Below are 23,331 nucleotides of genomic sequence, written 5' to 3' on the forward strand. Positions count from 1 at the left end.
GGTCACTGAATCGCCCAACACTCCATTGAAATTCATATAATTTTTCAGTAAACTTGTAGAAAAGGTTAGAAAACTTTAGTAAATGGGTCACCGCTATTGGAAGCTCTTAGAACCCCACAAGTGTAAAGGTATTGCCCGTTAAATGTATGCAGAATGTAAAAAATATCTTCTTTACACGAACATTGGGGTGCTAGGGTGAGATTACCAGTAGAATACGATTGTTAGTTTCAAGTCTATTAACAATGTGACAGAAGCGAATACAAGCAAATAGCTAAATATCCTCAATACAATCTAAAATCATTGGATATTTATAAACTAATGACACTTTGCATTTGAAGCCTCAAAGATCATGAAAAAATAGTGTTTCAGAGTATGTCAAAAACATTACAGGGCCCACATACAAACAGTGGTTTACTAAAGACACGTGAAGTAATTATTGTTACCTGAAGTTCGGCTGCTGTTCTTGCTCTTCTTCATCACTTTGCAAAAGATCATCATTGAGATCTTCATCAGAGTAATCTGACTGGTTCTAGGTTTAGAAATAAAGGACCATGAAATTCAGATTTGCAAAACTATTTAGAATTTAGTACATAACATTAATTTTGTGTCAGGTGCTAACAGAGATGTAAACCTCACGCAGGTCAGAGTAGATATGTTCATAAAGAGCTCTTCTGAAAATACAGCTAAAACTTAGAGTTCCATGGGGCGTGGTTTGGACGCCGAAGGAGATGGCGGCTCGGTGATTCTCTCTGCCCGTGCGTTGATCGAATGAGGGCAGAGGAACGGGCCTCACCGCTCCTCTCCAGCAACGGATGGCAGAAAAAGTGATCGGAAGGTGAGGAGGCCTGAGAGGAGAAGTTTGGATCCGTTTTGCTGATGGGAAGCGGCTCGGCCACAGCCTTACGCGAACCGTCCGATGCCTGTGAGGACCTCGGCAGATTACGGGACCGCGTGACGGGAGAGGTGTCGGAGGCAGGGCGGTTGCCGGAGTGGATCGAAGCCAAGTGTGACGGATATCGGAACTCAGCCGGTGAATGCGCAGGAGCGCATCTAGGGTGAGGCGGAGGAGCTGCGCAGCGCGATTAACAATCGTGGATGGATGTCGCATCGACAAAATGGCGGCTACCGCAACATAAAAGGAGAGCCCTCAAGCTTCTGCTGCAGAGTCTGTGGGGCGCTTGAGCATATCGAGCTATCCGCAGTCCGCGAGGGATGTGTGCCTACCCTGATGCTGTGAGCTGTTGAGTTGTGAGGCTGACTCTATTACCTTCAGTGCTGCCTGTGTAAAAATGATGATGGTGTATATGGCATCGTGGCAGAACACATGGATTAGACGGCTCCCTCCAGGGTGGAGCTAGGCCTACAGAGTGAATACGGAGTTCCACTTCTTGTCTGCGATTGTGTTGCTCTGAGCCTGCATGACTTCCCTGCCACTGGGTGATCTCGCCTGCAATCTTTTGCCTTGCACCATGGTCCCGACGAGTGGAGGCGCGGCCATTCCCTGTTCGTCTACACTGGTTTCCATGATGTGATCACGCGCCCTGCGCTTGGTGGGTAACACGAGCGCCATGTTCTGAGACCCTCCAATCACATTGCTAGAAGACGGGAAGGCGCCATTTTAGTCGGCAGAGGGAACGGCTACCAAGAGATACTCCACTGGAGTAGGCTGAAGTAATTTGGGACTTTCTGGTTGCCAAAGGTATCTACTCGACGGTCTACCATGGCTGATAGTAAAGAATCGATGAAAAGCATGAAGAGGCTCAAATCTGATCAATCAAATCCTAGTTCACCCAGCAAGGGAGCGAAAGGTAATCCCGATCCGATGGAACTGATACTTAATAAGCTGGATGAAGTTAGGGAGCTAGCTAAGGCTACTAAAGATGAGGTGGCGGCTATCAGGCAGGATAATCGTGAAACCAATGCAAAATTGGTGGAGGCAGAGTCGAGGATCAGCAGGCTTGAGGATCTAGAAGTAAAGTCGTGTGCAGCCATCAACCGCTTATGCATATCATCGGATCAAACTATGCGGAAACTGGCGGAATTGGAAGACAGGAACAGACGGGGGAACCTACGCATTTTTGGCCTTCCGGAGGGGTCGGAGGATCAGCATGCTAGCTGCGGGGCTTTCCTGGAGTCTTGGTTCTCCCAGGCTACTAATCTGTCCTTTCACCATCCACTGGAGTTTGATAGGGCTCATAGAGTACCAGGCAAGATAAGTAAAAACCAGAAAGGGCCCAGAGCGATTGTGTGCAAGCCATTACGATATCAACATGTGGAACAGATTCTTGACTTCATGAGGAAAAACAACCATATTTTATGGAAATCGGTCAAGGTGTACGTCTCACAGGACTACAGTAAAGAGACGGTGGAGGTTAGGAAAGCGTTCTTGGCGCTACGACCAATGCTAAAGAAAAGGGGCTTCCAGTATGGGTTTGCTGGCCCTGCAAAGTACCGTGTGTTGATCCACGGGTCTCCTCATTTCTTCTCTGATCCTTTGAAATTGAAACGCATGCTTGATGGTCCGGACGATCAGGACATGGATACAAGTGCCTCATTGGGGGCAGCAGCGCAGGCTTCAGCCTCAGGTTATAAGTGAACACAGCTATGTACTGTCTAATGCTACTTGATGGGGCAAGCTGCCTAAGGCATATTCCCTGCCTCCGGGCTCTTTCCAAAACAGTTTTAGTGGCAGTATGCAGTTGCAGATGCTTAGGATACCTAGCCATGTGATATGTTTTAGAATTATTACCTTTTGTATAGAGGAGTTTCAGTTTATTGGGCCAAGATAGTTAATGGTTATGCATAATGTTCCACAGGTTTATTAAGTGGGTTGGTAGCGATTGACGGGGTGCTTAAACGACTGGTCTAGAAGGGTTGATGAGGTGCCCGTAAGAAGCGCTGGTGGGGGGGGTGTTGATGCCTAAAGGGTTGTAACAGGCCTTAATCTAAGGGGGATAGTTCCTCTGGTCCATGGTTCGTATCTCTCAGTACAAGCTATGCACGGGGGGGTTTCCGACGCATTCTCTTTCCAGTCACCATGTCTAACTCGTTCAGTTGGGGTGGGAAGGGTGGGGGGCTGGGGGTTTGTGGGATAGAGGTATGTGTTCTTTGTTTTTTACTTTTATTGTTGGTTGTTCCGGCTTGCATGGTCTCCATCTTCTTGCTTCGTGTGGGTGTGGGGGGTACTGGGCTTTACTGCGGCTTTAATTGCGAATACACTGTGAAGTATGTGTTTGATGTGATGATGATGCAACCTCCTGATGTTAAATAACTCACTTAGCTCGCCGGTGGGAGCATGTAGTTTGGACAGACTGAAGGTACTGTCGCTCAACGTTAAGGGCCTGAACCAGCCTGTGAAGAGACAGAAGATATTAGATTATGTTAAAAGGCTGAAGGGTGATATCGTTTTGCTCCAGGAGACGAAGCTTGAGGCAAAGCAGTTTTACCACCTGAGAAATAAATTTTATAATGAGGTGGTGGGTGCAGAGGCTGTGAATAAAAAGAATGGTGTCCTGATACTTGTTGCGAAGAAATCTAAGGTGGAGGTTTTATCGTCTGAAGCTAGTGCAGATGGTAGATGGGTCACGGCCAAGATGAGTAAGGATAATACAGAGTTCTATGTCACTAGCGTGTACGCACCCAACACTAGCGATCTGGTCTTTTGGGACAAACTGAATAAACACCTTGAAACTATCCCGGATAATGCGTTGCACATAGTAGCTGGGGATTTCAATCTTCCAATAGATGCAATTTTAGATAGAGATTCACGATGCATCTTTAAATCAACGAAAGCTCATAAAGCTTTTCTTAGTATGTGTAAGCGCTTCCACTTGGTAGATACTTGGAGACTCCAGAATCCCACGGAGAGGGATTATACTTTCTACTCTCCACCACACGACTCATACTCCCGGATTGACTTCCTCCTTATCACACAGAATGGCGTTCCTAGATTAGACTCTACAACCATTGAGCCCCGGGTATTATCGGATCATTCGTGCATTTCATTAACGATCACGAATGTTAAACCATCCTCTCGTCAGACAGCTTGGAGGCTGAATGATGAAATCCTAACTAGTGACAAGCACCGGGCCACTGTACAGGAGGCGATATCATCATACCTTCAGATTAATAAACAAGGGGACACGTCCGATCTCATTAGGTGGGAGGCTCTAAAAAGCACTATAAGGGGAGTGTGCATCAAAATTAGGTCAGAGATGAATAAATCTTATAATGAGAAGTTGGAGGCTTTGGAGATGGACATTAGAAATCTAGAGATTAAACATCTAAAAGATAGGGATGAGATGTCTCGTGCTGCGTTGGCGAATAAAAAATATGACTATAATAAAATAGTTAGTGAGAGGGCGGGAGTCTGGCTTGACAAGGGCAGGCGATTTAAGCTTTGTGAGTCTAATAAGGCAGGTAAGTCCCTCGCCTCATACTTAAAGTTCAAGGTTCAGAAGAACTCTATTAGTGTTATTAAGGATGCTTCTGGGCACTCACACTCAGATCCTGACAAAATAACGGAGGTGTTTAGAGTTTTCTATGAGGACCTCTATGCAAAAAATGAAGCGGTGGAGGAACCTAGAATTAAGGAATACTTAGATGCGTGTGATCTCCCACAGCTTTCGGAAGAGGATCGGGTCAATCTTAATGGTCCAATTAGCTCTGTAGAAATAGAGGCTGCGATTAAACGCTTAAAGGTTGGGAAAGCCCCTGGCCCGGACGGATTCACGGCAAAATTTTATAAAACGTTCCCCTCTCTTTTGGTCGACCCCCTCCTACAGTTATTCCAAGGTATTAATAAATCTGGTGAAGTTAGAGGTACTTTGGCTGAGGCCATAATTGCTGTACTTCCTAAAGATGGGAAAGATCCCTCGCTACCGAAAAATTATAGACCGATCTCATTGATTAATATTGATTGCAAACTCCTGGCCATGATACTTTCCGCCCGTCTGCAGGGGGTTCTCCCGAAGTTGATCCACCCATCCCAAGCTGGTTTCCTTAAGAATCGTTTGTCCAGTGACAACACAAGAATTCTGGCACATGTACTAGAAAAGGCGAAACTCTTAGACACACCGACTGCAGCAATAACACTGGATGCTGAAAAAGCATTCGATAAGGTGGATTGGTCCTTCCTCCGGGCTGTTCTCTGTAAATTCAACCTAGGAGAGTCATTCACTAAACTAGTAATGTCCCTCTACTGCTGCCCTTCGGCGCGTGTTAGGGCTGGTGGATCCTTTTCCTCTTCTTTCCGCTTACAACAAGGCACGAGACAGGGTTGCCCCCTGTCTCCTTCACTCTTTCTGTTGGCGATTGAACCGTTCCTATATCATATAAGGCATGACCCAAATATAGCCGGTATACCGTTTGGTGATTGCACTATAAAATTAACGGCTTATGTGGACGATGTGCTGATAATGTCGGAGAGAGCGGATGAAGCGATTCCGGCCCTCATGGCTGACATTGAAGATTTTTCCAGAGTATCTGGATACAAACTCAACAAAGATAAAACAGAGGTCAAACTTTTGAACAGTGTTGGAGATAAGGGGATTATTGGAGACTCTGGGCTTACATGGCAACCGCGGTGCTTTAAATATCTTGGGCTGGATTTCGACAAGGACCTGATCTCCACGCTGAAAGTCAATGAAGACTTGACCTTGAAAAAGATTTCTACATTACTAGACGGTTGGTCACCAAAGTTTCTCTCCTGGTGGGGTAGAGCAGAGACGCTTAAAATGATGTCGACTCCGTTGGTCAATTATCTGGCCAGTATGCTCCCTATGACGTTCTCTAATGCTTTTCTTACTAAGGTGGATCAGGTGTTTGGGAATTTTCTGTGGCAGGGCAAGAAGGCCAGAGTCTCTATGAAGAAGTTACAATTAGCAAAAGATAAAGGCGGTCTCGGTCTCCCCTCCTTCAGGTGCTATCAGACAGCGTTTCTGTGCAAACAAGGCGCTCAGTGGCTGTTAAAATCCCCTACATACACACCACTATGGATAAATATTGAGGAGGCACTGGTGGATCACGCGCCTTTGGAGGCCCTCCTTACGATGGACCTGTCACACCTTCCTCACTCTAAGTACATCATGCTTAATACTAGAAGGGCCTTACTTAGACTCGATCAAACACATAAAACAAACTTGACAGTCGCCAGATCTTTGTATATGTCCCTGTGGAGGAATGCACATCTTAAACTTAAGGGTAGTAGTATATTCTGGGAGTCATGGTCCAAGAAGGGCATTAACTTGGCGAAGGACTTGTATGAGGATGGGGTTCCTCTGCCATTCTCGACCTTACAGCGTAGGCATGATCTTATCCCGATGGATTTTTATGATTTCCTAAAACTTAAATCGATTCTGACAGCGAACAGCTTCTCTCCTTATGTCCCTTGGCTAATACAGCATATTCCACGATTAATACATGATGGTCACTTTGTGTCGAAGATATATAAATTGTTGTTGCCCCTACCCATGAAAAAACACAAAAGAGTGGAAAGCGTATGGGAAGCGGAGCCAAATCCATCAGGCATATCCTTTGACTGGGAGGTGATTCATAAGTTAGCTCTCACACATAAAGTCTCACCCATTCTATTCCAGACGAAATATATGCTTCTCAACAGGGCCTATTGGACACCCGACAGGCTTTTCAGATGTAAATTAAGAGATTCCCCTGTGTGCTGGAATTGTCAGTCAGGTACTGGGGATCTTGCGCATATGCTTTTCTCCTGTTCTTCATTAAGGGATTATTGGGGGAGAATATTCGATTGCATTTCCCATGTTTTTAAGATAACACCTGTACAGGAATTTGTTTACGTCATTCTGGGGGCACTGGACCCACAAATAACAACTGACCAAGATCGCCAATTGATGGACTTAATGCTAACAATGGCATGTAAAGTGATTCTTTGCAAATGGAAAAATGCGTCTGAAGTGAGCTTTAAAATCTGGCAGGAGTGGTTATCTTTCCTGAGGGGGTCTAGTAATCCGGCGCTTCAGGCTTCTACCTGGAGCCCTTCAAACAAAAAGCTTTGGAGATCATTGGATGCATCCTCCTTTCATTACGAACCACCCTGAGAGGTATACTTTGTCTGTCCCTCTGCGTGGGGTTGTGGTTGGGTGAGGTGTGACTGACCCATCGAGTCCCGGGGCGCTGCGCGCCACACATGAAGCAATGTAATGGGAATGTACCTGTATTTGTTGATGCGAGCTGGAATGGGGTTTTATTCTTCATTTATTGTCTTGTCACTCATTTATTTTTTCGTATTTGTACATATGACATGACTATTTTGATCTTGGTACACGGAAGAGTTATTGTATTGTCTCTGTTTCCTTAATAAAAAAAATATTTGAAATAAAAAAAAAAAAAAACTTAGAGTTCCATTATTGAGAGATTTAGGACGACAAAAAGAGGGTCAGACAGCTGTCATTGCAAGCTACCACGGAAAACATACTGCCACAAACAAAGAAAGGGTGTTTCCATAGATTTGATAACAAATTTGCCCAGTTGCGAGTCTGTCAGAGGAACTGCAGCATCATGCAAAGAGCGGACGACTGCACACTGGACAGTTGCTCATGAAAGTGGGCAGCTGACAATCCAGGAAGGAAATAAGACACCAGGGATTTACCCCAGTTAACTCCCACCTGCCCACGCCCCACACCATTTCGCCAAAGCCATAACAAAGGGAGACAACGAGGTAAACCACAAAAGAAGAGGGCTTAATGATAGCAACAATGATTTGTGGATCCAGTGGAGAAGATTATGTGTGAAGGGGATGGAGGATAATCAAGCAGAGGTGAATGCCCGATTAGCTCGGTGGCAGATATCCCAAGCTCAAGGAGTTGAGGTACAAAGTGAAAAGGGAACCTGCCAGGCAGAAGTCACTCTGCAGGGAAAACCTTCTGCCCCCATCCCAGAAACGTCGGTGCCCTGGGCACCCACAAGATAAAAGGATATGCTGTCAGAAAGCACTGTGGAATAGCCTGGGCCTACATGGAGTCAGGATCACACTATACAGGGTCCCAATAACTAAAGTCAGAGATTGGACCACCCCCAAATTAACAGAATATCTAGCTAACATGGCACTCTCACATGTGCAACAAAATGTGGCTACTTTTGATCCAAAGCGATCTGTGTAGTGGAATAGTAGCTTCAGCGCCCAAGGATTTAGTGAATACTGAAGAGTGCACACTTCCTGGGTCACTGCTGCAGTGGAGGCAAGCCAATCAAAATCCTGGATGTAAAGGACAGCAGACATGACACACCAGTGTTCATCTGAAAGTTCATTCAACATGAACAAGCAGTGGTCAATGTCCCTACTGCCAGGCGTCCAATGATCTTGCACTCTGGGGGCATGAGGTACAAGACAGGAAAAGTCAGGCAAATAAAATGCTTAAGCATGTGATGAACCATAAATGGATTCACTTAGAAAAACATAGTTCCTTGCAACCCCTGCCAGGGAACTGATCCACTGTTGCTGAAACACAAGTGTGTTTTTAGCTACCTAAGTTTCTTACATCTCTCTAGAGAAAAAGATTGAAGCTTTAGAAATTGGGGAAACTATGATTACATTTGACCCATGATAAGCGACACAAGGGGTTAATGGAAAAAGAGGAAAGGATGGGATGCATGGAGGAAACAGTCCACTAACTGTAATCCTGTATGATAAACAATATGTGAGACAATTGCACAGTTAGAAAACATAGCAGAAGAACCTGAGGTGCAGTTTAGCCACCACAATATTGAGGTAGGAAAAAGCTCTTTGAAAATCCAGAGGGCCAAAATACAGAACTGTTCCTCGATGAATAGTTGAGACTAGAAGCAGTCTTTGAAGTTCCCCCTAATTATTTCTCAACTGAAAAGGCAGACAATGCAGTGATGCGTAAACATGCACCACGGGCGCCACATACAGTTCTGAGATCTTAGTTATAGAGGTTCAATGAGTTGTAGTACTATCTTTCAGGCAGACAGGAGAAAGTTTAACTGTACTATACACAGCTGGAAGAAAGACCACAGAAAATTCGAGAAGGTGTGAAAAGTAAATAGACAAAAATGGGTGTGAATGTAATGCTAATGTATCCAGGCTTAATGAAAATATTTGATGAGGGCAAAGTATAGATGAAGAGAAAAATCTTGGCTGATGCCATGGACCCACCAGAAACAACCGTAAATGGTCAACTCGTAACAGCATCAGTGCGTGACAGGACAAAGATGGCAGTAAATGGGGAAAGGCCAGGAATTAGAGAGAGCGGTCCCCAGCAGATAGAACTGAGGCTTCATAAGGACTGTTTGCGATATCGCCTTGAGGGAAGTGAGAATATATAGAGATCAGAATCATTTTTCTGTTGCCTAGTACAGAGGGAGGCGAGGGAGTTTGCTGGAAAAATGCTAGATATGTCAAACTGGTCAATACATATGCAAATTGGCTCACCGGGATCATAAATCAAGCAAGAAGGAACAAAACCGGAAGCACTGATGTTTATCTTCTTCCATAAAGATAAACTATTATCACAAGTACATGAACCAGTTCTGCGTTGCAATGGCAAGTAGCAAACCAAAGTTATAAGCTTAATGGGGACTGAGCAACCAGGGTTTTTTTCTGAGCTGGCTCCAGTTAGGAAGGGCCTTGGAGGATAAAGGGGGTCTGACAAGGGAATGGATAGGTCAAGAGGCTAAGAGAAAGGAAGCGGTATGTTCTGGTTATTGTTGAAATTAATTTAAATAAATGCACATTAAATAAAAAATATAACAATTGGAATTCTGCTAGGTGGTTCAAGGACAAAGGTTGGCAATGTGCTGGACAGCAGGCCTCTGATGACGTACCAAATGAAATGCCTGGTTTAAGATCTGTGCGTGTTTGGCCATTGAATGATGCAAGGCCAAATGCCATTTCCCTTTAAAATAATGAAATGTGGCCTGAATGACTGTGTAAAGAGGCATTGTAGTGCACAACTAGTTCTGTTGGAGGAAACAAACTTGACGAAAGAGGAACATGTTACATTGTTTGGAATGTGATGGGGGCAGATCGTTTTTTCTTCATTGATCCTGTGCCAGAGAATCATAATCAGAATCCCTGGTGGAGTCCTTTCGATATTCACAGACCCAGAAGGAGTATGCACTATTGTACATGTTAAAACTGGTAAATATGCTGAATGCATATGCCAATAATGAAAACAATGTTATCCCCTTCAATTACCCCAACCAGAGATGATGAAGGGGCGTAGTTTGCATTGACTGGTTTTAAGCGGAGGTGCATGGTATGCAAAATAAAGATGGACTGGGATGCTGCCTTGAGTATTTACCAGTGGCAAAGATTAGCTCAAGCATTTCATCCATCACTTTTTTTATACTTTAGTGTGTCTTCCTAAGTGAGAAGGGTATGCCCATATATGGGTCTTGTGCTCATTGTGCCACTGGAACCAAGCTATACATGGCTGATCTGGATCCTGGAGGAACTGGCTTGGACTGTTCAGACTGGAGGGAGGGTCAAGACTGATGTGCTTTGGCTGGATGCAAGCTGAGTTGGCATCGTGTACAAAATAACAATGGACTGAGATGTGGCCCTGAGTAATTACCAGTGGCTGAGATTTAATCAAGCACTTCATTCATCACTTTTGTTTATACTTCAGTGGAGTAGTTTCAGAGACAATATATTTTCTCGGTAAACGTAGGATGGAAAATGATTTACAAAGAGGTCTTAGACTCTGTACGGCACTTGTTATACATTTAGGATCTCGTTTATGTGCTGCAACAATCATGGGTAAAAGACCTCCTATTTCCCAAACAGTGAATACATTCACATATACAAATTGCAACAGAACGATCAGCACACACTAGATTTCCAGACAGGGATTAAGTCACAATAATCATGATTCTCATTATAATCAAATATAAGAAATATCATGGAGACATGTAATCAAATTTTCAACTATGGAAATATAGTGTGTGCTGATCATTCTGTTGCAACGCGCAAGATAGCACCCAGACATGACGAAGGCTACTGCATAGCTCCGAGAGATTACTGAAAAAAGGGATGGAGGGCCAGCGACTGATAAGCATATGGAGAACATGTAATCCAGGATGGCAATCCTATTTTTACAATTCAGTTCAGAGTTCACATGAGAATAGGTATAGTTCAACAAGAGAGGAGCACAACCAGGAGCTCAGAAAGGAAAACTCCATATATCTGTAATCTTGATTTTCCTGTATTTTTTTAACGGAGTATTATATAGCGCAAACTTGACCCAAAGGTATCGGGCATCAGAGAGCTGTACAGGAGCACCAGTTGCGTTACATGAGGACACATTCATTTTTGTTAGAATCACAGGATGTTGCGTGTCCTTGCCGAGACTCGAACCTGGTTCCCCAGATTTGAGGTCAACCGCCCCCATTTAGGGGAATCTTCATTGAAATCAAAAGTGAACAGTACTGCTTCAAGGGTATATCCACTGAAAACAATATAAAACCCATTCCTTGAAAAATGAAGGGGACAAAGAGAGAAATTGTCATGCTCTATCCAAAGAAATTCCTCAAAGTGGCAAAACACACTTGAGTGCAAGCTTTACAGTCTGGCTCATAAGTAGAGCTTCGTGAAGCAGTCAAGTGACATCCAACTTGTTGCTTTGCATATTTATGTATTTGAGATGATTCTTTGAAAAAAGGATATGTGCAGCTTTATTCTCTAGTGGAGTAGGTTTTAGGGCTTCCAGCTAGAGGGCCTGTTGTTTTTCTGCTAAGAAAGCAAAGCAATATACAGGAAACAATCAATCTATAAACAGATTGCTTCAAAGTGGATAAACCTGGATGAACAGGACTATTATTCACAAAGACAATTTTATGAATAACTTGTTTCGTTAAGAAAGAATTTCATCACTCTCTTAACATCTGGTTTACTGACAGACCTTTCTTCAGTATTAGAAGGATGGCTACAGGCTGTTTTTAGTGGAACAGGCATTACGACATGGAAATATTATACCACATTCAGAAAAAAACCTAGTTATGACCGCCTGACCAAATTGTTCTACATGAACACAGTGCACATTTCATTGGAACATCCAGCTATTGTATTCCTAATGTCTGTGCACTTATGTGAGCCCAGCTAGGAAGGCAGCTTTTCATGAGTTGTCGAGAGGAGGACTTATGGATCATATGAAAATGAGGCCCATGAGTTTCAGAAGAAGTACACCGAGCTCCAAGGTAGTTGAAATGTCTACAACTATCAAGAAAATGTATTACCCTCTAGGAATTTCCAAAGGACTGGGATTCAGAGAAAAAGTTCGAGAAATACATGTCCTGTAAGCAGTCATTACTGTGAGATATACCTTTATAGAAGAGAACTGTACCCTCCCCCCTTCCCCCACCTCTCCAGCCCTTGCTGGGTTCACAGCATGTTCTATGCACCAAATGCACAATGTCCATCATTTGAAGAAATAGTAAGCCATGGTGCCTCGGCCCTTAGCTACCTTCAAAATGCCCATGAACGCCAGAAAAAAGTCTAAAATTCCATACTGTAAGGAATTAGAAGCTAGGCCAGAAATGTTAGCCATGTTAGGTCAAAATGCAGCATCTGACCGCAGTCTGGTTAAGCAATGAGCCAGGACCACACATTTAGGGCATTGGTACCACTCAGGGGTATGGGTTCTAAAATGATTGTTTTGCAAGGTATGGATGCCTAGAGATGAAAAATGTGTGATAGCAAATCATCACTCTTTGCCTTTTATCTCATATGATTGGATTAGCAACCATAACAAAAAAAAAATAATGGTTTTCGTATTTTTGATAATAGCCGACAAATTCATCATATCTGGAAAAATATGTCTAATTCCAGCAGCTTGGTTAAAATCAATATTAATTAAAAATAATTATGATTGGAGGAGGAGCCTAGCGCGCATCCAAGATGGTCGCGTGAGCACAGGGCTCCCCGGACCCTTTCTGCTCCTCGGAATATATCCTGAGACTATCCTGATTTGGTGTATGGAATCTGGGAGATGAAGACCAGCTGAACATATATCTCTTTTCAAAACTCTAATCGGACCTGGGAATCCTGAGTTGTCGTCGTCGGAACTTTTGGGACCCACCCGACGGAGGTGGCCGGGGTGAAGGTGACCCGTGGGGCCGGGCTGCAATTGAACAACAGCGGCCTCAGCGCGGTGCCAGTTACCGATTCAGCACTTTCGGTTTCGGTTTTGGCCTTCAGGAGATCAGCTGGCGTGCGTGCTCAAGGTGGCGAGGTGCCTCCTGGGCCTCTGCCCGAGGCTTGCTTCCATTTGCTACTGGTGGGCCTAACGCCTCCGACCCCTAAACCGACAGTTTGTGGTCCTTTCGCTGGCGCCCGCACACCCCTTGATCGGAGGTCCCGTTGAGAGACTGCGCTCACATGGCGGGCAAGGGGGGTCCGGAGGGGCGCAAGACCAAGGCTTCACTGCGCGGGGGAGCGGTCCAGAGCAACAACATGGACCGCTATACCCAGGGCAGGGGGTCCCCTGGCGCTGCTGGCCTCTCCCCGGATGCTGCAGGGGGAGGCACGATCGTCTCTGCGGAACCTTCCCTACAGGACATTATGGGCGCCATCGAGGGCATCAGGGAAACTATCGCGACGCAATATGAGGCCCTGGCCCGTAAGATCGACACTGTCGCGATCGACGTCACCCTGATTCGGGCCGACCTCTCTAAAACCAACGAGAAGGTCCAGGCCCTTGATACACGGACCTCCACCCTGGGTGCGGAGGTGTCGGATCTGCGGGCCGCGCTTGGGGACATTAGAGTGGTCAACGACCATATGGCCCGGCGGCTTGAGGACTTCGAGGGACGGGCCCGACGCAACAATATCCGCATCATTGGGGTACCGGAGTCCTCCGACAGCCGCCCGGTGGACCTCGTGGTCGAGGAACTCATCCTGCAACAGCTTTCCCCGGTTGGCCTAAGCAAATTCTTCGCTGTGGAGCGGGCCCATCGAGTTCCGGGCGGCCGGCCGCGGCCGGGGGCCCCCCCGAGGCCTATCGTGGCTAAACTGTTCCACTACAGGGACCGCGATGCTATTCTACAGGCTTCACGGACCCGTGGCCCGGTTCGCTACGAGAACTCGACCATCAACTTCTATCCGGACTTCACGCAACTGGTCCAGAAACAGCGGATGGGATTCCAAGGGGTGAAGCGCCGTCTCCGCGAGCTAGGCCTGAAGTATTCGATGATCTACCCGGCGAAACTTCGAGTGGAGCATGGAGAGCGGACAGTCTTTTTTGACTCTCCTGTGGCCGCAAGTGACTGGCTGGACTCGCTGCCGGACGGGGGTGGCCGGCCCGGGCCCTCGGGGGGCACCGCGGGTGACGGGTCCCCTTAGACTGACCTTTGGTCCTTGCTTTTGCGGTTTTGCACTGTACAGTTGGGTCTTACTTCTATTGCATACTGTGTCTTACCAGGACCCGTGAGGGGTGCGGGCGGGTTCGGGTCCCTTTCCTCCTCCGGGGTCTTTTTGTAGAATGGGGTTAGTGGGGCGACAGGCACACTGCAAGTTGGGGGGGGTCTTTGGCCCGCAGGGGTGCAGGGTGGGGGGCGTTGGACTTGGGGTGGGGTTGGGGGGGAGGAGGGGTTGTTTAGTTGTGTGTTTTTTGTTTACAGGGCGAGGTATTGATTTTTATCCATATTTGGGAGCGGCGCTGCGGGCTGGGGGCCTCTTGATCTATTGGAGGGGATGGGGGGAGACGGGTTGAGGCTTATGTCATGGAACGTCAATGGGTTGGGGGACCGTATTAAGCGGGGTGTTGTACTGCAATATTTGCGTCGTTTGACTCCTGATGTGGTGTTTCTCCAGGAGACGCATTTGGTCGGCAATGTCTGCCATGCGATGAACAGGGGGGGATACCGCCTCGTAGCCCATTCTGGTTTCACAACTGGCTCCAGGGGGGTGGGCATTCTCCTGCGAACCTCCCTTCCGGTGGAGATCACGAGGATAGTCTCGGATGACAGAGGGCGTTATGTGTGTTTGATTGGGAGGTGGGAGGGGCAGCCCCTTACCCTGGTTTCAGTCTACGTCCCCCCGGGCCTCCAGAACTCCACCTTTACTGACTTGGGTCGAATGCTGCTTGACCTTCCGGACGGCCTCCTGCTCATGGGCGGGGACTTTAATTCTGTGGTTTCGGGTGAACTGGATCGTCACCCACCGAGGACCCTCCCCGCTGCCCAGTCATGGCTGGGTGGGATGTTGGAGACCTTCGGCTTGGTGGATAGTTGGAGACTAATGCATCCGACCCAGTGCCAGTTCACCTTTCATTCGGGGGCGCATGGGAGTCTCTCCAGGTTAGACTACTTCCTTATGCCCGCGGCGCAGACTGGTCGGATTCGAGAGGTCAGACACCTGGCGCGTGGTATCTCCGACCATTCTCCGCTGTGGCTTCTCTTTGACACCGGGTCGCGGTCCGCAGGGCGGATAGCTCCCATTAACCCCTGGTACCTGCGGGACCCTGTGACTCGTGACAGCCTGGTTAAGGCCATGGACCAATACTTCAGTGAAAACGAGGGGTCGGTGTCGTCTGCGTTGTCCCTTTGGGAAGCCTTTAAAACTGTTATACGCGGACACGCCCTCGCCCAGATAGTGGTGGCCAAGAAGGTTAGGAGCGAGGCGGTGGTGAAGCTGGAGACTGACATCTCGGGGCTGGAGTCGGCCTTGGAGGCGAATGTTACTCCGGACGGGCTACATGCCCTTAGCCTGAAACAGTTCGAATATAGGTCCCTGGTCACTGACGCGGCCAAAACTATGTATAGGGAGCAGCAGGGCCGATTGTATGACGCGGGGGACAAGGCGGGAAAGCTGATTGCGTGGCTGGACAAAAAGGAGAGAGTGAATCGTGTGGTCCCCGAGTTGCGTGCTGCGGATGGTGTGTGTGTGACTGAGCCGGATGAGATTGTGGAATGCTTCGCTGACCACCTCCGGGCGGTGTACTCCCCGGTGACTGACAGGGATGAGGATGACTCTCGCCTCCTACTGAGAGATATTGCTCTGCCCGGCCTGTCCGTTGAGGACCGGGAGCGGCTGGACGCCCCCTTATCGTCGGATGAAATAGCGACCGCGATTCGTTCCCTTCGCTCGGGCAAGGCTATGGGTCCTAACGGTCTGCCCATTGAACTATACAAATTGCGTCCTGATAAGCTTGCGCCCTTCCTCAGCCGCATGTTCCGCGACTCTCTTGCGGCGGGTTCCCTTCCGGCCGACCAGCGCTTGGCCACTATAGTCGTTATCCCCAAGGAGGGCAAGCCGCGTGACCGCTGTACTTCTTACCGGCCTATTTCACTGCTCAATGCGGAGCCTAAAATCCTTGCGAAAGTCCTGGCCAATCGATTGTTGAGTGTCGTGTGCGACCTTATTCATCCGGACCAATGCGGCTTTATCCCGCACCGCAACACCGCTCTTAACTTGCGGCGTCTGCACGGTGTCCTCGCCAGGGCGGAGTTCCTCTCCGAACCGGCCGTGCTGGTTTCTTTGGATGCCACGATGGCATTTGACACTATTGAGTGGCCATTCCTCTGGGCCGTCTTGGATAAATTCGGCTTTGGAGAGGGATTTATTGGCTGGGTGAGGCTCCTTTACGCGGGACCCATGGCTCAAGTGGTGGTGAATGGGCGGGTCTCTCGGCCCTTTGCCCTCGGCAGGGGCACGAGGCAGGGGTGCCCGTTGTCCCCGTTGCTTTTTGCTCTCGCCCTGGAGCCACTCGCTGCCTGGCTCCGTTGGGAGCCCTCGCTTAGAGGGATCCGGTGGGGCCCGGGCTTCGAAGATCGGGTCTCGCTGTATGCGGACGACATTCTCCTGTATCTCACCTCACCGCGGCAGTCACTCAACGTCCTCTTTGACGTTCTGACCTCCTTTGGGAACAATTCGGGTCTCACGATCAATTGGTCTAAATCCTGCGTTTATCCCATCTCTGGTGGTCCTCCTCTCCTGCCGCCTCGGCTCCCGATTCAAATATCTCTGAGCGGCTTCAAGTACCTGGGGATATACGTTTCGCTGGACCCGGTGGCTCGCTATGAGCAGAATCTCCTGCGTCCACTTCGGCGACTGCGTGAGGACACGGCCCGATGGTGCAGGCTGCCCCTGTCCCCGCTGGGTCGGGCCGCGCTGTTTAAAATGATGTCCCTTCCCAGGTTCCTCTATGCACTCCAGAACTCCTTCGACGTTATCCCGGTGGCCTACTTTCGGGAGGTGGAGAGCCTGCAGAGGAGACTGGTGTGGAACGGGCGGGCGCGTATTGCTCTTGCCAAGCTCACTCTCCCCTGGTATGACGGGGGCATCGCGCTTCCTGACATTCGCAGGTACTATTGGGCCTCGCAGCTAGCTGCCATTAACCACGCCACGTATGCGCCCGGCTTGAATCCGGCGTATGAGATGGACAAGTTCCTGCTTCCCGGCGGGAACTACAACAGGGCACTTTATTCCCGCCTGGCTGGCCGGACCCTTACGGGTCCTACTAAGATTGCTGTGCAGACCTGGAGGGCTGCCACTGCGGCCATGGGCTGGAGTGAGCGAATGACATGTGCTACTCCCTTGTTTGCCTCCGACCGCCTGGGCAGCTTGTGGACCACCAAGGGGTTTGACCAGTGGGACACGATTGGTATCAGCAAAGTGGGAGACCTGTGGCACAAGGGCGCGGTCAAGACTTTCGCGGTGCTCCAGGCCGAATACGAGCTGACCGACAGGGAGTTCTTCCGCTACGCCCAGGTTCGACACGCCCTGCTCTCGGTCTTCGGGGAGGGGACCAAGATCCCTGTTTCCTCGCCCCTCGAGGACCGCATACTTGACGGACATGTCCCTGATAGTACTATTTCTTTAATTTATAAAAAACTGATTAATCACCGGGCGGATCTCCTGGTGCGCCTTCGGGAGGCTTGGACTGGGGATGGGGTCGAATTGGACGACGAAGATTGGCAGTCTGCACTGTCGTCCCCCAAGGAGGTTGCCATTCCGGCTCGTCTCCGGTTGGTACAGCTCAAGATTCTCCACCGGGTGTATGTGACGGGTCCGCGCTTGGTCTCGATGGGATTTTCCGACGACGGGCTCTGTAAGCGAGGCTGTGGGCTCAGCGCCACCTTTCTTCATATCCTTTGGGAGTGCCGCGAGGTTGCGGACTACTGGCGCCGGGTCCACACGGTTATGGGACGGGTCACCGGGGTTGTGCTGCTGCCGGAGGTGCGTCGCTGTGTCCTGAATGTGTGGGAGCCCAATGACTACAGCGCGGCTCAGACTCGGTGGGCGGCCCTAGGGAACATGATTGCCAAGAGGGATATAGCGCAACTTTGGGGCGCTCAACGGCCGCCCACCGTGTCAGTATGGAAGGAGAATATGGACTGGTGTATGTTTCGGGAGAAGACAGTGTATGTGGCCCGTGGCAAGCCGGGGGCGTGGGGTAGAATTTGGGGTCAATGGAATGCGTATCGCGGAGGCATCTGTACGCCCCCCCTGGTAGACACTGATATCGCCATGTCCCCCTGACCCTTGATGGCTCCTGGCGCTTTCTGTAACAACTACATATGGACGTTCATCTCCCTTGACCCCCTTCCCCCCCCCCCCCTCCGTCCCCGGCCTCCCGGTACTCCTCTCTTTAGCGGATTGCTCAAATGTTCTGACTGGAGTTTCCCGGGGGGAGCCTGATCCGCACTGTTATCCCTCATAACTCGCCTTTTGTTTTTATTGTTTTTACTTTTGTTTCTGTTATTGTTGGACTGACGCTTGCTGTTCTTCGAGAACTATCTTGAGCCACTGCGGGGCAGTGCCCTGGGAACGGATTGTAGCCTTGATATGTGTATATTTCCTTATGTACCTAGCGGCCGGCCCGGGTGGTTGTAGGCCCATACTTGTAACCGTATTATTGTTCAATAAAAACTTTTTCAAAAAAAAAAAAAAAAAAAAATAATAATTATGATTATTGTTATACTAACAATATAGTACTTAAAATAATAATACAATGTTATTGTATTCCTCATATTGATATAGATTATATGCATAATTTTCACTTACAATTTCAAATAATAATAGTTGTTACATCTTACATAGACAATGTATGTCATGAGTGACCATAGATAATATTTTATCATTCACATTCGTCAGCATCACCTTTTTCTGAATAGGTGTCCTCATTCTCTGCGTCTGTTTGATTTTCACAGGCGGGAAGTCTGCATGTCAGTGCACTTGATGTCATTTAGACAGCAGACACTTGTTGGCAGTTTGCAGTCCCTAATGCAGTTGTAAGCTAGTATATCTAACAGAGCCTGAGGTGCTGGCTACCCCTCCATCCCGTCCACTACCAGTTGCTCTGCTTCCTCGGGTTCTTACAAATTCCAGCCTCTCCCAATTGAACTAGGTTATAGCAGCTTGATAATTTGAACGTTCTGTAGTGGTTCTTCAGACAGTTCCTGCAAGGTGGATGTTGATGACCATCTTATCTAACCCTTCTTTGTGCAGAATAGGGGATATCTCAAGTCATTCACGTGATGAACCAAAGATGTTGGTACATACAGTAAGCATGAGAATTGCTCCAATTCTCAGAAAGATCCCACTGGTTCAAGAGCTGCAATGTTTCCTGTGTTGGTCTGTCGGCAGACAATATTCTTAATGCAAGCACTTTTCCTTGTCCCGCAAATGCGCTTCTGTGTCACATCCAGTAAACCTATAGAGACCTATCATAGCTCGACAAACATTTTCACCAAGAGTTAAAGCTATTTTCCCAATGTCAAGAACTCTCATGCATATTTTAGTACCACATTTCAGAAACAATTTAGCCGTGATTCTGTCATGGAATGCTAAGCACACAAACACATCGGTGCCATCTGAGCTTATCATTACTGCCTCATAACCATCATTAGCAGAGTGCGCAGTATGCAGCAACAAACTACCATCAGCTTCTTCGTGTGTACTGTTGAGATCGGGCACTTCGTTGCTCCCTTCGGATGTGATTTTGTAGAATTTATCTTCACAGTTCTCGAACAGTGTTTTATTAGCAAGTGTTATAAAAAATACTCTGGCTTCCTCAATTCGTTAACAAGAAATGCGATGAGAGTTGTTTTATTCCTTATGTGGCTTAGGAATTTACTTCACTGTCTGACAATCTGGGAAGGTTAGATGCTCTGTAACTGGTGCCCAAGTTCTTCCCCTCCAATTGTCCCTTTGCTGTTCTTAATAGACGCCTCATTGTACGTTATCACACACAACATTGATTCTTGGACTCCTATTTACTTCCCACAAAGCCATGGACATGATAGACATAGCTACCTCGCCAAAGTTTGATTCCACTCCTTTGACTCTCTGAACAAGAACCATATCAATCATTGTGGTTGAATTTGTAGGTATTTCCTCAGGGGGTAAAGTTTTTCTGCAAGTATGTTACTAAATCAGCATTGTCTTTCGCAACAGACCTTCTGGAGTTGCTAAAGCCCATGGTTAAGGTCCTAAGGGATGAAAGAGTGCATCCACCATTTGAAGATTCCTATTCTACACTGTTGCAATGATTCAACCAAACAGTGCTTTGTCTGCTTTCATGAGGATTGTCCCACCATTGCTGTTCACTGCCTTCTTCAAGGACATTTTAATGAAGGCTTTTAGTTCAATCATTTTCATTGCGTCATGAAACTTCTTAATAGGTGGATTATTCTCATGTCGCTCAAGTTTGAAGTCTGTATAGCTCTGTTCACCTATTTCATGCACCTTCATTCTCTCAAACACTATGTTCTGCGATGCAATTTATGCTGTGGAGAGACTAATGAGATCATGTGGCCCAACAGATGAGTTTATCCAGCTTTGAACCAGACTAAAAGCTCTCATATTTGTCTTTTACAATTCATGAATTATGTAGGTCTGCCTAAGATCTGATCTGTTGTTACAAACCATTTCCCTGATCGGACCCAAAAAGTCACTTCTGTGTTCACCCGACACATTATCTTTTCACAATACCCGCCTTGAGGTTCAACCTTTTCGTACCACCCGGACTCTGTGTTTCTTTTTTGACTGTTACCTATATTGCTTGATTTACCAAAATTCGTCCAAACAGATTAGCATCTGACAGTTGAAGTGAAAAGCTTACGATGTTGACGTTGTGGTGTATCCCTGGATATTTCACTGCAACTAATGTAATTAAGCCATAGTATACAGGAAGATATCTAGCGTAGTTCATTCTGTTATATGAAAAACACCATGGGATAATATAGTGTATGTGGGTAAGATGTAAAATGCAAATTTTCTTCTCGAACAGCAAGCAGCAGAGCCAGCAAGACATTTTCAACAATATCCACATACGACATCCAAAATGCAGAATGATCTTCATTGTCGCGATGAAGATGTACCAGAAGTACATCCCAAAGCTGTTTTACTTCAGCAAAGGCAGTATTCTGCAAGAGGTCATCTAATCTCTGTTGGCATAGGTATTTTGCCAAGTCATTAAAATCCTCAATGAAGGAGTAGACTACCTGAATGTTCTCTTCGTAATTCTTCCCCACTCAGGGGGCCAAAGTCCAACCAAGCCGGTCTCAACATAGCTTCATACACGCACTTGTGTACTTGAACTGCAAGATTGTGCATACGGCCTTCTAGTACTGATATATTGATCCTTCTGCTGTCATTTCTGCCTCAATTCAAAGGTTGCGAAGGCCGGCATCTTGAAGGCGTTTTCCAAGAACAGACATGACATTGCAACTCGTGTGAAAGGTGCCCATTCTAAGAATGATTCTGTTGTAAGCTGCGTTATGCTTCCACGCGATATCAGTTGCTTTTGCGTAGAAAGCTTGATCGATGACCACTACAATTTTCACCAAATGCAGCGATTCCTTGTCCGCTTTGACGGTTTCAAAATTCCAGAAATAGTTGTCAACTCCGTTGCAGGGGCATTAATGGTGGGCAAGTAGCCAAAGGAATCCTGTGATACACTAACTAGGTCTCTAGTACTAATACTAAATCCTGCTCAACTTGGTTTTATCCGTGCAAGGCTTTCTTCTCGTCTTGTAGCAACCCATATTATGTTATTTTGTGCAAGCCTCAATTGGGCAGCACATTCTGGCATTACTTCGGTACTTGTCATCAATGGCTGAGGCCCAACTCGTTCACCAGAAACATACATGAACAATTCTTCAGTACTTCAGTATTTTTGGTAGTCAATGTCTTTACTTTTGTTTCTCAATGCTTGCGAGAAGAGCTTTAAAAGGTTGTAGTTCAAACAAGTTGGGCTGCACAGCTATACCGTTGACTCAATGAGTTGTCCCCTTACCAGTAAGAGTCTCTTCCAGCCTATCAATGTTATCCAATGCTAAGTTAGTGAAGACATGAGACTGAATGTCGGCTGGGGAGGAGGTTAACATTGGGCAGCAAGCCAAGATATTAAGCTGGAATATAGCAGGACTTAAAAATAAGAGATGATGATAGGTGGAAAGATTTTTTAAATGACTGATATGATTGGGCTACAAGAGACTTGGGAAACTGAGAATAATTTCTGGATGGATGGTTATACAACCTATTTTGAGCCAGCGAAACCATCAGTAGCTGGAAGGGCAAAGGGAGGCCTAATAACCCTGATTTCTCTAAAGGTTGTTGGCAATCACTGTAAATTGGACTCTGGTTCACCAAGTTGTCTAGCAGTGCAGATTACGCCCATTAATGCTCCTAATCTTCTTATTGTCAATTCATTTGACAAAACTGTTGCAAATGAACACCTGGTCAGTCTGAATCATTTCCTTGAGTTGTATAACAGGAAACAAACTACCTCTTATTCGGTTATTGTTTTAGGTGATTTTAATGTAAATCGATACCAATCGAACTGTCATGTTACTGACAGCTTCGGCCCTGGTAATCATTTAGAGATACACTTCGAACACTCACAGCAAGGTTTTTTTTTTTTTTTTAGAGAGCACCCTAGTAGAATTTGGTGTACTAAATCCGAACACCTCGCATGATAGCGATGACATTCCAACATTTAAAGGTAGGGGAACGCACTCTACTATTGATTATATTTTCATTAGTGCAGCCCTGTCCCCCCAGGTGATAGGATATACCACTACTTGGCCACACTTTAGTGACTACAATCCTATACATATTACATTGGTGGGGGGTATTAAGAACAATTTAAAATCAAATAGATGTGTTCTCACCCCCAACTTAACACCTAAAGACCAAGCCCGTAGACTTAAGTGGTGTATGGTAGTGCCGAGGGACTTTCAAGTGAACCTACTGAACACTGTTGGAAGGGATATTGATCTCTGTTTAGACGATAATATAAGGGACAAAGAGATCTTTATATCATATGCTAAAATCTGCAATCAGGTGGCCTCTGATCTTAAACGCCCATATAAGGAATTCCAGAACAAAGA

At 46.9% G+C, this 23,331-nt stretch overlaps 1 protein-coding gene across 7 annotated transcripts in view; it reads right to left on the reverse strand.

Moving 5' to 3' along the window:
* The window catches only part of RBM33 (RNA binding motif protein 33), a 594,498-nt gene that overhangs the window by 444,195 nt on the left and 126,972 nt on the right, over nucleotides 1-23,331 (reverse strand). For all 7 annotated transcript variants that reach the window (XR_014970135.1, XR_014970134.1, XR_014970136.1 and 4 more), the window contains exon 4: nucleotides 444-529. Coding sequence is in view for 4 of the 7 variants with exons in the window: in XM_085631975.1 (XP_085488101.1) it covers nucleotides 444-529 (86 nt within the window). In the remaining 3 variants the exon portion in view is untranslated. The remainder of the gene's footprint in view (nucleotides 1-443; nucleotides 530-23,331) is intronic.

This window comes from Triturus cristatus, chromosome 10, assembly GCF_964204655.1.
Source record: "Triturus cristatus chromosome 10, aTriCri1.1, whole genome shotgun sequence".
Taxonomy (NCBI): domain Eukaryota; kingdom Metazoa; phylum Chordata; class Amphibia; order Caudata; family Salamandridae; genus Triturus; species Triturus cristatus.